The sequence below is a fragment of the Babylonia areolata genome, chromosome 7 (genome assembly GCF_041734735.1).
Source record: "Babylonia areolata isolate BAREFJ2019XMU chromosome 7, ASM4173473v1, whole genome shotgun sequence".
Classification (NCBI taxonomy): domain Eukaryota; kingdom Metazoa; phylum Mollusca; class Gastropoda; order Neogastropoda; family Buccinidae; genus Babylonia; species Babylonia areolata.
In genome coordinates, this window is record NC_134882.1 from 8,340,877 (window position 1) to 8,355,547 (window position 14,671).

Below are 14,671 nucleotides of genomic sequence, written 5' to 3' on the forward strand. Positions count from 1 at the left end.
GAATACCACAATTCTGACGACGGAAGCTAAAGGTTGGGTCATTCAGACACCCACTGGACATCCGAGGCGTCTGTGTAGAGGAGAAGAGAGGACTGGCCGTACTGAGTGAGTTAAAATGGTGGAAGGAGAGGTTTGGGCCATACCTTCTTGTGCTGAACCCTAGATGCGGTATTTGTTTTTGCATTTCTTTTTATCACAACAGATTTCTCTGTGTGAAATTTGGGCTGCTCTCCCCATGGAGAGCGCGTTGCTGTGCTACAGCGCCACTCATTTTTTTGTATTTTTTCCTGTGTGTGTTTTTCCTATCGAAGTGGATTTTTCCTCAGAATTTTGCCAGAAACAACCCTTTTGTTGCCGTGGGTTCTTTTACGTGCGCTAAGTGCATGCTGCACACAGGACCTCAGTTTATCATCTCATCTGAATGACTAGCGTCCATACCACCACTCAAGGTCTAGTGGAGGGGGAGAAAATATCGGCGGCTGAGCTGTGATTTGAACCAGTGCACTCAGATTCTCTCGCTTCCGAGGTGGATGTGTTGCCTCTAGGCCATCACTCCACATGTAGATATCAATTCACCATGCTAATGGCTGTAAAAGGCCATGTTACTGTCACAGACTGTGTGAGAGCAGATCTAGTGTGTGTAAACTGCTCTTAGTAGAAACTGAAAGTGGGTATTCATTCCCCACTTACTTCAAACACACCACAGCACTGACAAACTAGGAACTTGGGCCATGAAAATATCAATTTTATTGATAAGTTTCTGCTTCCCCACTTTTCTATTATTTATTCACCTTTTTTTTTTCCTCAAGGCCTGACCAAGCGCGTTGGGGTATGCTGCTGGTCAGGCATCTGCTTGGCAGATGTGGTGTAGCGTATATGGATTTTTCCGAACGCAGTGACGCCTCCTTGAGCTACTGATACTGATACTGATACTTCCCCACAGCTCTCAAATCCTAGTAAAACATTTATTTTAAACAAAAGTTTGTTTCATGAATACCACAGGTTACTGTCTTTCAAATGTGTGTGTGTGTTTTTTTTATTTGTTTATTTTTGCTCACAGAGAGTTTCCGGACACTTCCCATTCAGTCAACTGTTCTCACAGGTGCACTCCTTGGGTGCCACAAACGCAGAAAATATTCAACACATGCACCTCTTTAATCTTTATCCTGTAAGCATAATTTGGACACAGTGCATCTGATCACTCATTCTGTGCACAGATTGATCTCTTTATAGTGGAGTGATCTCTGTAAAGTGGAGTGATGGCCTAGAGGTAACGCGTCCGCCTAGGAAGCGAGAGAAACTGAGCGTGCTGGTTTGAATCACGGTTCAGCCGCCGATATTTTCTCCCCCTCCACTAGACCTTGAGTGGTGGTCTGGATGCTAGTCATTCGGATGAGATGATAAACCGAGGTCCCGTGTGCAGCATGCACTTAGCGCACTAAAAGAACCCACGGCAACAAAAGGATTGTTCCTGGCAAAATTCTGTAGAAAAATCCACATCGATAGGAAAAACAAATAAAACTGCAGGCAGGGGAAAAAAAAAAAAAAAAAGGGTGGCGCTGTAGTGTAGCGACGCGCTCTCCCTGGGGAGAGCAGCCCGAATTTCACACAGAGAAATCTGTTGTGATAAAAAGAAATACAAATACAAATACAAATATGGTATTAGTTTGGTCCCCCAAGGATTTTAGAACGTGGAGTGTTTGTACCCCCATGTATGTGACAGGTGTGGTGACAGGTGTTTGACTTGCATGTGTGTTGCAGGTGTCTCAGCAGTACTTTGTGAAGTGTCTGCAGTCGGGAACACGGGTGCTGGCAGTGAAGGTAGGCAGTGGGAATGTTGAGTTGAGGGATGGAAGTCAGTTCCTATTGCTTTGCATAGCATTGCATTGTATTGTGTTGCATTTGCATTGCATTCCTATTGTAATATATTGCATTGCATTGTATTGTATTATTTTTAACACAGCAGATGTCTCTGTGTGAAATCCAGGCTGCTCTGCCTGCGGAGAGCGTATCATTACAATGCAACATATATATATTTTTTTCTGTCTGCAAGTATAATTGTTTTACGTTATAAGTGGGTTTCTCAGCAGAATTTTGACAGGTACATCCCCTTATAATTTTGATGATAATTTTGACATTTGCTTCAAAGATACGTATTACTGTGTATGATGTTCTGGTTGGTGATTCAAAGACATGTGAGACTGTGTGTGTTGTTGCAGGTGGGCTACGCTGTGGAGGCCAAACAGGGCTCACACAGCGTCACCTGTCACTGCGTGAAGGAGGAGACGCTCAGTCTGCCCGCTGTCCCTCCCTTCGAAGTCTCTCTGCTTCTGCAGAGCCTCAAGGTAGAATACCATGATCTCATGCCATGATTGTCATTGCCGTCTTTGTCTCTGCCTGCATCACCATTGTTATCAATAAAATGCAACACATACAGTGCAGTACAACACAGCACTGCACAACACAATACAACAGCACAGCACACTGCAACATAGTACAACACAGCACAGCACATTGCAGCACAGCACAACACAGCACAACATGGCACAGCAGTGTACAGTGCAGCATGACACAGCCCAGCACAACATGCACAGTGCAGCACAGCACATTACAGCACAGCACAGCACAGCACAGCACAATGCAACACATATGTACATTACATATTGGTTGATCCATTATGGAAATTTAAATGTGTGTATACAAGGCTGATACCATGCATTCCTTAATGTGTTGTTTTTAGTTACAAAAGAAAAAAATCATAAAGTGCCAGCAGAATAGCAGAGGAAAACAGGAACAGGAACCCCATGCTTTGGTGTTTGAAGGCTTGACAAAGTTTGCTAACCACTGAAAATAGGTTATATAATATGGCTGTTTGCACACCGCTTGAAACGAATTATGGTTGCCTGTATGGCAAAGTAAAAATGGTCTGTCATGCATGTTAAAGCCCATCCGCACATGCATGAGTGAACGTGGGAGTTGCAGCCCACGAATGCAGAAGAATATCTGTGTATCATGTTCCCTTGAAGCAGCTCATTATAGAGTGTGTTGCAGTTTACTTATTGTTAACACATGGTGGTCCTCAGTAATTTGCACAGGTCATAACAAATGAATGACAACACTTCATGATAATATGTGACATATGTGCGGCTGTCTTCCTGTCAACCTGCCTGTCAGTCTGTCTGTTTATCTATGTTCTTAGAGGTGGGTGTTTTTTTCTGTTTTCTTTGATTCATTCTTCTTCTTCTGATATTCATATTGTGTTTGCTTCTCATTTGAACTTATTCTGGAAGCAAAATAAGTCCCAGTAAGGAGTCATGTTTTGTTTTCTATTCCTTTCCAAGCATATTGATTTTCAAAATATTGACCAATCAGATTGAACAAAAATGTTTTATATATATTTGTGTAAGAAAAAAAAAAGAAAAACAAGAGAGGCAAGGCCTTCAAGACTCACTTATGATACACTTTAAAAAAATATCTAATCGTTAAAATGTGTTCTGTATTTGTTATTATAAAGCTTCACGTTAAAAAAGAAAAAAAAAGAAAAAAAAAAGTCCTAACCAGAATCGAATTAAGTCCCCTAGCATTAATTACAGAGTAATTTCCCTTTTTTACTATCTGCATCCAAACGTTTGCAAAATAAATAAAACTTCCATGCTTAGCAAAAGAAGTTCCTGTTTGAAAAATGATAATAATGACTGCTCTTGTTGTTGGGTCAGAATATCAGATCAAAGTGCCAAGTTTAGAGAATACAAAAAATATAAATATAACAGTAAATGCAGTTTGCATATAATTAGGCTTCATTTATTATTTATTTGTGCCCATCCCAGAGGTGCAATATTGTTTTAAACAAGATGACTGGAAAGAACTGAATTTTTCATATTTTTATGCCTAATTTGGTGTCAACTGACAAAGTATTTGCAGAGAAAATGTCAATGTTAAAGTTTACCACAGACACACACACACACACACACACACACAGACAACCGAACACCGGGTTAAAACATAGACTCACTTTGTTTACACAAGTGAGTCAAAAAAAGAGACAAAGAGAGAAGTGTGTTGTGTCTGTGGTTTCAGTTTGAAGCGGTGGAGGCGGTGCATGCAGAAGAACCTTTCCTGTTGATGACCGACATCCGCTGTACGTCTCCCTGGCCTGTCGACATCCAGACCTCCTCTGTCACTCTGGTGAGCATCTGTCGTTATTGATTGGATTTCTGTGCATTGTTTGGGTGGTGGGGTGAGGGGGGGAAATGAGTAGGGGATGGAGAGTGGGGGGGTGGAGATGTATGTGTGTGTGTGTGTGTGTGTTTTGCGAGGGGATGGGTATTGTGTGTGTTGTGTGTGTGTGTGTTGTGTGGGGATGTTGTGGGTGTTGGGTAGGGGTGTTTTGTGTGTAAAGGTGGGTGGGTGTTATGTGTGAGTGCATGTTTCTGTACGGGTGTGTGTGTGGTGAGGGAGAGGGGGGTGTTTGTGGGTGCTGTGTGTGTTAGTGTATGTGTGTTAGTGTGTGTGTGTGTGTATGGGTGGGTGGGTGAAGGTCACAAGCATGGTGCAGTGACAGGAGCTCTGTGATGTCAGTGGGGAATGTCTGGATGGGGGTAAGCTATGGTGTATTTTGATACCATTAATATATCTGCTGTAACATTGTATTTGCCTTCTGTCAGCAACTGATGGTTTGAGAGAGAGAGAGAGAGAGAGAGAGAGAGAGTGTGTGTGTGTGTGTTCACAAGCATGGACCACTGACTCTTGACAGATGCCCTGTGGTGTCAATGGAATGTCATGATGGGGGAGTGTTGAGCTTTGTTTAATACCTTTATCATGTCTGAAAATCTTTTATCTATGTTCTTTTGTGAATTGTTGGTTTGTGTGTGTGTGTGTGTGTGTGTGTGTGTGTGTGTGTGTGTGTGTGTGACTTTAACAGAGTGAGTACATCAAGACAGCCAGTGATGTGTTTGAATCCCAAGTGGAACAAGGTGAGAGCCCATGAAACTTAAAGCACGCAGCATTTGAGAAGTGATTACTGTGTTACATGATGTCTAAGGTAGAGAGCAGTTGAGGTGTATTTTGTCTTTCTGCTTACTGGTTGTTTGTGTAATCATCTGTATTTGCTGTTGTATTGTGTGTGTATGTGTGTGTGTGTGAGTGTGTTTGTGTGTGTGTGTGTTTTGTGTGTGTGTGTTACATAAATGTGTGTCTGCCTGTTTTTGTCTAACAAAAACATGTCCTTTGTGTAATCATCAGTGTTATTCTTTGTTTTTATGTTTTTAAAAAATATTTAATGTGTGTGTGTGTGTGTGTGTGTGTGTGTGTGTGTTACATAAATTTTTGCTTGTGTTTTTTTGAACAAAGACTATTTGTGGTGTTGGTAACATCATTATCTGAGTTAACTAGGATGGTAAATAGATGCAACAAGAAGCAAAAAAAAAAAAAAAAAAAAAAAAAGTTCGAGGATTGTGAGAGAGATTGAGAGGGGAGAGAGTTCAGCTGAATTCAGATTGTGTATTTTGACTTGACTTGCAATTTGGCATGGATACGGTAAAAGACTATGGTGTCTGTGTGTGTGAGTGTGTATCTGCACTCAATGCATTTGTGGAGTGTTGAGTGGTGGCTTTGTACTTGTAATGCACCTGACTAAGAAGCAAGTTTCCTTGGGTTTGGTTCACATATACAGACCAGGATTTTAACTCACACCCATCTACTAGACCTTGAGTTTGTGGTCTGGGTGGTAGTCTTTCAGATGAGACAATAAAGTGAGGTCCCATATGCAGCATGTGGTTGCGCTTATGAAAGAACTCGGGACAGCAAAAGGTGTTGTCCCTGTCGAAATTCTGTAAGAAAATCCACCTTGATACAAAGAAATACATTTGCAGACAGGAAACCAAAATAAACATGGGTGGCACTCCACTGTAGCGACATACTTTCCCTTTGGAGAGCAGCCCAAACTTCAAAGTAATTGTTGTGACAAGAAGCAGTACAGTACAGTATAATACAATACAGTACAATACAATACAATACAATACAATACAATACTGTGAGTGTGCATGTGTGTGTGTGTGTACTCAGAGAATTCTGAGAGTTGGGGAGTGAGGGCCGTGGGGGATATGGATGAGTTTGTCATGTGGGTTGGAAATGGGAGGAGAATAATGCACATGCTCGCATGTGCGCATGTGTTTGTGAGATTATAATCATTTAAACGTACATACTTTTTTTCATAACTTACTCAGCCTTATCTTACTTTATTTTAATGTTTGCACATGTTGAGGGACGAATTTCCCTACCTGTGTATGGACCGTACCTTGAGCCATGTGAGCTCATATACATTCTGTCCATGTGTGTATATGGCAGTCCAACTGAACAAGGCGGAGTGTGCTTCGGAGTGCTTGTGGCTGGTGGCTGCATCGTGTGTCCAGCCGTCTGTTGCCATGGGAACGTACACCATCCATTGGCGCCGGTCAGTTCACAGTGCTCATTGCAGGGACCAGCATGTTGGAATCAGACTGTTGAGTTCATGGAGCCTTTTACTTTAAAAGAAAGTGTGTCATCTACAATGCGGTCGCTAGGAACGTTGATGATTTTGACTTTTTACAGTGATTATCAGTTGTTTTTTTACGTTCGATTAATGTTTTCCCTTTTACGAAGTCTACTAAGTCTTCTTCTTCTTCTGTGTTCACTCGTATGCACACGAGTGGGCTTTTACGTGTATGACTGTTTTTACCCTGCCATGTAGGCAGCCATATTCCATTTTCGGGGTTGTGCATGCTGGGTATGTTCTTTTTTCCGTAACCCACCGAACGCTGACATGGATTACAGGATCTTTAACGTGCGTATTTGATCTTCTGCTTGCATATACACACGAAGGGGGTTCAGGCACTAGCAGGTCTGCACATATGTTGACCTGGGAGATCGTAAAAATCTCCACCCTTCACCCACCAGGTGCCGTCACCGTGATTCGAACCCGAGACCCTCAGATTGACAGTCCAACGCTTTAACCACTCGGCTATTGCGCCCGTCGTCTACTAAGTCATTTTCTTTTTACTATACTTCTATCTTTTTTCAAATATTCATCTAAAAAGAAATATTTTTTAAAAAGTTCCGCCCTCTGTCTGTCCTGGTTCACCCAACTCACTGTCTGTCTCTCTCTGTCTCTTTTTCTCTCTCTCTGTCTCCTTGTCTCTGTCTCTCTCTGTCCCTGTTTCTGTCTGTCTCTGTCTCAGATTCTTTGTTTCTTTTTGTAACAGGTGCATACTTTTTCAGAATCAGATGTTATTGCTTGATTGTTATCTTGGCCTGTATGAATTTTCATGCCTTGTATTCTCTCTCTCTCTCTCTCTCTCTCTCTCTCTCACCTTCTCCCTTTGATCTTTTTCTTCTCACTCTCTATTAGTTATGTCATGTTGAATATATATCAATTTATTATTCACATATTCATGATGTATAATGTATATGTTTATAACTATCTATCTCTGTCTAAACTTATTATCTATCTATCTATCTATCTGTCTCTCTCTTTCTCTCTCTCTCTCTCTCTCTCTATATATATATATATATGTATGTATGTATGTATGTATGTATGTATATTTATACCTCTCTGTGTATACAGTGGGTTTTTTTTCTTTCCCTTTTCGAAGGTGGATGAATAATAACAAAAAACAACATTGTTGTGTTCTCTTTTGTTACCTTTCAGAAAATTAGAATGTACTCAGTGTAGTGATATTCAGTTTATTCTCTCTTGTCCTCCCCCCCCCCCCCCCCCAACCCCCTCCTCCTCCCCTTCCCCACACACCAGACAAGGCAAGGAGGACTGGCCGTTCGTGAGCACCAGCTTCACCCTGCCCACGGTGAACATAGAGCACATCCCCATCTCCATGCACCTGCAGCTGCCGGCGTTCGGGCGGGTCAAAACCCTGCTGCCCCTCACCTACCTCATCCGCAACCGCACGGCCTACGTGCAGGAGCTGGAGATCAACATGGAGTCCACCGACAACTTCATGTTCTCTGGGAACAAGCAGGTAGTGTGTGTGTGTGTGTGGGGGGGGGTAGATGTGTGTGTTCGTGGGTGGGTGAGGTTACGTTTGTGGTTGGGTGTGGGTTGTGGTGTAGGGATGTGTGTGTGTGTGTGTGTGTTTTTGTGCGTGTGTATGTGTGTATTTGGTCTTCAGTTTTATGTCTTTCCACTTTGCGTTAGCTGTGCTTTGCTTGACTATGTGTGTATACATATGTATGTGTACATAACTACATGCATATATATGAATGTGTATTGTGTGTTTATGTAAGTTTGTGCCTGCCTATGTGTGTGTATGTGTTAGGGTAGCTGTTAGATACACATGTATGTTAAAATGTATGTATGCAGCGTGTGTGTGTGTGTGTGTGTGTGTGTGTGTGTGTGTGTGTGTGTGTGTAGTCACATTTTGGTGTGTGTATGTAACATAGATATGATGTATTATGTTAACAAAAGCATTTTTGTAAAGCACCTAGAGCAGATTTCTGGATAGTGTGCTATATAAGTATCCATTATTATTATTATAAGTAATGTTATTTTGTTGTGTGTGTGTATATGTGTGTGTTTGTGAAGGAATGTGTTCTGTGTTTTGTGAGTGGATGTGTACATGTGTTTTAGACACACACACACATGCACTCACACACACATACAAACACACACACACACACACACACACGCACACACATACAAACACACACACACACACATTCTCACACCTTTGTACTGCTGCCCTCAGACTAACCCCCACACATCCTCTTTTTTTTTTGTTTTTATTTTTCTATTTATTTGTTTAGCCTGATAACAGCAATGGTGAATAAACTGAAAATAAATGAAATGGAATATGATAAAAGAAAGCAAATAAAAAAAAGAGAGAAAATAATAAGATGAAAGAAAAAGAAAGAAAAAAAAAAGAACGAAAAAAAAGGAATAAATTAGAATAGGATGAAAATAGAATAAAGTAAAGGAAATACAAACGATAAGATAGAAAAAAAAAAAAGTAAAATAGAATAGAATCAATTGGAAACAAAACAAAACAAAAAACAAAATAAAATAAAACAAAATGAAATAAATTAAAAAGAAAAAAAAAAAAGACTGATGCTTATTTCACTCCTGGCTGACAGACACGCTTCCGAGTGCTGCCAGGAGAGGAGTATCGGCTGATGTACAACTTCTTTCCCCTGGTGGCGGGCCAGGTGGCACTGCCACGACTGCACGTCAACATGCTGCGCTATCCGGGCACCATGGACGATCTGATCTACAGCATGCTGCCCTCACACATCTTCATCCGGGTATGTGGGCTGTTTGTAGTATTGTATTTGTATTTGTATTGCTTTTTTTTTTTTTATCACAACAGATTTCTCTGTGTGAAATTTGGGCTGCTCTCCCCAGTGAGAGCGGGTCGCTACACTACAGATAGGGAAGGTTAAAATGGTGGAAGGAGAGGTTTGGGCCATACCTTCTTGCGCTGAACCCTAGATGCAGTATTTGTTTTTGTATTTCTTTTTATCACAACAGATTTCTCTGTGTGAAATTTGGGCTGCTCTCCCCAGTGAGAGCGGGTCGCTACACTACAGATAGGGAAGGTTAAAATGGTGGAAGGAGAGGTTTGGGCCATACCTTCTTGCGCTGAACCCTAGATGCAGTATTTGTTTTTGTATTTCTTTTTATCACAACAGATTTCTCTGTGTGAAATTTGGGCTGCTCTCCCCAGGGAGAGTGGGTCGCTACACTACAGTGCCACCCATTTTTTTTGTATTTTTTCCTGCGTGCAGTTTTATTTGTTTTTCCTGTCTAAGTGGATTTTCTACAGAATTTTGCCAGGAACAACCCTTTTGTTGCCGTGGGTTATTTTATGTGCGCTAAGTGCATGCTGCACATGGGACCTCGGTTTATCGTCTCATACGAATGACTAGCATCCAGACCACCACTCAAGGTGTAGTGGAGGGGGAGAAAATATTGGCGGCTGAGCCGTGATTCGAACCAGCGTGCTCAGATTCTCTGGCTTCCTAGGCGGACTTGTTACCTCTAGGCCATCACTCCACATGGACATTTTGCCACATGGATGTTTTGGTTTTGTGTATCTGCTGTCTGAAAGGGAGGAAGGAGGCAGAATGGTTAACTCTCTTCATACGAACGGCGAAAGAGACGACGTTAACAGCATTTCACACCAGCTACCATCATCAAAATATTGCAAGCGGAAGGCTCTTATACTGAAGACGTGAATGTTGACAAAGAATACCACAATTCTGATGACGGAAGCTAAAGGTTGGGTCATTCAGACACCCACTGGACATCCGAAGGGTCTGTGTAGAGAAGAGAGGACTGGCCGTAGTGAGTGAGTTAAGACACTTATCTGCCAGAGTGTCCATCAGGGTCTGTGTTCAAATCTTGGTCTTGCTGTTTTAGCCCAAGTTCTACTGGGAAATCAAATTGAGTGTTTAGTCATTCGGATTAGATGATGAACCAGGGTCCCATATGCAGCATGCACTTGGGGCACTGAAAAATAACCCATGGCAACATAAGAATTGTCCTCTGGCAAAATTCTGTGGAAAAAAAAAACTATTGCGATAGGTACACAAATATATATGCATGTACTCGAGGTCTGACAAAGCATGTTGCATAATGCCGCTGGTCAGGCATCTGCTTAACTGATGCATTGTTGGTGTAGCCTTTCAGTTATTGTTGACTGAGTCATCTTCTTCTTCTGTGTTCACTCGTATGCACACGAGTGGGCTTTTACGTGTATGATTGTTTTTACCCCGCCATGTAGGCAGCCATACTCCGTTTTCGGGGGTGTGCATGCTGGGTATGTTCTTGTTTCCATAACCCACCGAACGCTGACATGGATTACAGGATCTTTAACATGCGTATTTGATCTTCTGCTTGCATACACACACGAAGGGGGTTCAGGCACTAGCAGGTCTGCACATATGTTGACCTGGGAGATCGTAAAAATCTCCACCCTTTACCCACCAGGCGCCGTCACCGTGATTCGAACCTGGGACCCTCAGATTGACAGTCCAACGCTTTAACCACTCGGCTATTGCGCCCGTCTGAGTCATCTACACTTGCCTTTCTGTTAAATTTTGACTGGATCATGTACATCAGCCTTTTTGGTTAATCATCTTCTGTTCTAAGTAACTTTTTTTTTTCCATTGCATATTCATAATTGTGCAGTTCCATTTGAAGAGCCGACAGAAGGCATTGATGAAAGAAATGCATGACTGAATTATATCTTAGCTCGAGTCACAGAATCGAAAAAGTCACAGTTTTTACATTTTTTTCTAAAGTTTATCATCACCTTTTGTGATCAAATGTTATGCTCAGATATCAATGACACAGTGTTGTATTTTTCAGCATTCAACAGAATGAGTGCATGGGGAAGATGTGTGACTGTTTTTTGTTTTTTTTTGTTGCAGCCGGTGGGAAAGTCTCTTCAGATACCAACCTGAACAGATGCAGACATTCAGTAGTCCACGTTTGTGTACTGGTGATTGTTCAAAGTGATATGTGGACCTACACCATAAAAATCAGTGTTAGACACCTTGCAGACAGATTTGTCTGGGGCTTTGAAAAAAACCCAACTTTTTCTCATTGGTCTATTGTCTGTTTACTCCCAGGTGATTTATACACGTACACATTCATTCATTTCAGTACACACATACCACACACACTCATACAGTGGATGTGGAGAATGGGTTTAGCAATTGGATGTGGGGAGGGGGGGAGTGAGGGGTACGTACTGAGAAAAAAGACGCACACAAAAACCCCAGCTAACAGTGGAGTGGTGGGGCATTGGGTGGAGGGATCACCAGTCACTACAAGTGAAAATAAACTGAGCTATTCACCACAGAGTGGCATATAACTGTGCTGGGGATCACACCAAAAAAACCTTGAAGGTCACCTGTCTTGTGCTCAAAACTATCCCCCCTGTTCGAATATCGGGGGATAGGAACTGGACAGTCAGATAAGAAATGGTACAGTGGAATAGTGCTGGAGTAACTACAGGTAAAATTAAAAAAAAAAAAAAAAATCTTTGAGATTCCAGTTATTCAGCTTTTGGTAACGTCACTTCACCCAGGCTGGTGTGGAGATGGAATGTTGCTGCATGTGTTGAAGTGTTGCTGGTGAGACTTGGGCTTTGTCACATCATGTTGTCTTTGGATCTTCAGAACAGTGTCATTTACTTCATTTGAAGAACTAATCTGTGTTTGATGTGGTTCTGGAACTATGTTTTTCATGGTTCCAGAACTAAATCATATTTATCTTGGTTCTAGGTATAAATTGTGTTTAGTATGGTTTAGTATGGTTCTGGAACTAAATTGTGTTTACTGTGGTTCTATGACTAATTGTGTTTACTGTGGTTCTAGGACTAAATTGTGGTTACCATGGTGTTAGGACTAAATTGTGTTTATCATGGTTGTAGTTGTTTAGCATCGCAGTGTGTTGTTACAGAGCATTGGTGTTTTAGATTTTGCCCAGCAAGGTCAGACGCATTGTGCTTGTGTCCACTGTGAGAATTTGCCCTTTGTGCTTTCCTACTACCCAACAAAAACCGTCAATAGCTGGAGCTGTTTGGTTTTTTGTTTTTTTTTCAAGGAGTATACCTGTTTGTTGTAGTCTTTGTCATACAGATCTTCTGATGTCGTGGTACTGGCTCAGTTTGATGTAAAAACAGAGCAGAGTGCCTGGTAATTTGTGTGCCTATTCTCAGACGTTATTTAGACATTGTTTGCCTGGTATATATCTTTCACTATATCACATTGTAATGTATGTATTTATTTTGTTTAATTATTTGTTTCCATTTTTTTGTTCATGTTTTAAATAACCTAGGGTCAGCTCTCAGGGACTGACGAGTGTATTAGGTTCATGCAAAAGTCTTTTCTTTTCCGTTTTTACAGCAGAGGTTGTGTAGCACACATGAATCAGTCCACACTTTTTCACTCCTTGAAACTGAAATTGAAACTTAAGACATCAGTTTTTGAAACTCAAAGCAGGAGCCAGTAGGAACCACACAGAAGGGAAAGGATGGGTTGGCTACAAAGCACAGTGTTCCTGAAAAAACAACAACAACCAGGTGTTAAAAGTGAGGTACTTGGAATGTTTGTTTTGCAGCATTAAAGACTATTGACAGCAGTGTGTGTTGGGCGAGTTATATTGCTGTAACAAACAAACAAACAAAAAAGCAAAAAAAAGCACACTAAACAAACCCTTTCCTGATTTTTGTATAGTTCATATTTTTTCAATTTTCCTAGAAATTCAATTTGTACAATGCACATCATCTGGCATACATGTAAAGCAAATGTACTTGAATGTGCAATACAGAATCTTATGTGTGATGTGTAAATTATTTGTTCAGTGAAACAGTGGAAACGTTCTGTCATTATTTGTTCTCATTTGCTGATGAGAAGCTGTTGTTTTCATGATTTATATTGGTGTGTGTGTGTGTGTGTGTGTGTGTGGTGTGTTAGTTTGGTTTGCCAGTAAATGATGAAAGAAATGAATTTTAGATATTTTGAGAAATGTATTGTGTTTTCTGCTCTGAAAAAAACCCACCCCAAAACATTCCTGATCGAAGATTTCAGTGGATAAATAGGTTTTTATTAAATAATCAGTCGTTCATGTTTCAGTTATGAAAGAATGAATGAATGAAAGATGGCTGGAGGTAATAGTGTAAATAAGTGTCTGTTTATATTAACCTTGGTAAGTTAAGTAAACAGAACATTCTGAATAAACAACAACAAAAACATGCATACATGTAGATTTTACACACAAACAATGATTTGCCATTGTAGCAAAATATTTTTTTTTTCTCCAGAAATTCAGGCAATGATACTTTTCTTTCAGCACACCAGCACTAAACTTTCCACAAACATATTTACAAGTTCACAATATTGTAAGGCATGATAGATTACAACAGTGGGCGAGCACTGTTCTGAGGAGCCTGGGTTCGAACTTGTCATGGGTTCTCAGTGCCTGATCACTTGAGAGCAGAGAATCTTCTGATCTCCCATGTGATCAGATGTGCAGATGTGTCATTGTGTAAACCCCTGTAACCAAACTGGTTTGGTGGACCATGGAAACGAAACGGTTATAAGAAACAAAAGATTAATAAATGCAATTTTTACAAATAGCATTGATTCATTTCTTTTTTTTCTCGTGAATTATTCAAAAATATCATGGTACAAAAATACAATTTTATGGAAAATATGCCCCAGCATATTACTGGTCATCTTTTCAACGCCTTAGTTATTCTTGATTTGATTTTTTGTAACTTGTGCAAAGATCTTACAAAAATGAGTAAAATTTGAACAGCTCTTGTCTCTTGTAAAATACACCATTTCATGCATGTGATTATATTGCTTCTTTTATGAAATGGTTTGTTAATTCTGATCTCTCTCACTCTGTCTCTTTTTTCCCTTCTTTCTTTCTTTTCTTTTTTTTTTTTCCTCTCACTTAATAGTTGCTATAAGTCCAGTGTTTATGGTGATGATACATCATGTATCAGTTGGATGGATTTTGTGAGGACTGCTGTGATTAAAACAGTTGGACAGGTTGTTTTCTTTTGTGGGTTTGTTGGATGTATGTGTGGCCGATTGTATGTATGGAAGCATTGTTAGAATGGTAACTGATTAAAGATTGTCATGCATTCTCTGTGTTTCTCTTTGGGAT

General features: G+C 40.7%; 1 protein-coding gene across 1 annotated transcript in view; it reads left to right on the top strand.

The window, feature by feature from the left end:
* LOC143283691 (trafficking protein particle complex subunit 11-like) overlaps window positions 1–14,592 on the top strand; it is a 53,549-nt gene extending 38,957 nt beyond the window's left edge. The window contains exons 25-32 of the mRNA XM_076589924.1: window positions 1,762–1,821; window positions 2,220–2,345; window positions 4,078–4,185; window positions 4,922–4,973; window positions 6,346–6,451; window positions 7,787–8,009; window positions 9,121–9,288; window positions 11,419–14,592. Of these exons, the coding sequence (XP_076446039.1) occupies window positions 1,762–1,821; window positions 2,220–2,345; window positions 4,078–4,185; window positions 4,922–4,973; window positions 6,346–6,451; window positions 7,787–8,009; window positions 9,121–9,288; window positions 11,419–11,451 (876 nt within the window). The 3' untranslated portion in view covers window positions 11,452–14,592. The remainder of the gene's footprint in view (window positions 1–1,761; window positions 1,822–2,219; window positions 2,346–4,077; window positions 4,186–4,921; window positions 4,974–6,345; window positions 6,452–7,786; window positions 8,010–9,120; window positions 9,289–11,418) is intronic.
* Window positions 14,593–14,671: the final 79 nt, after the last annotated feature.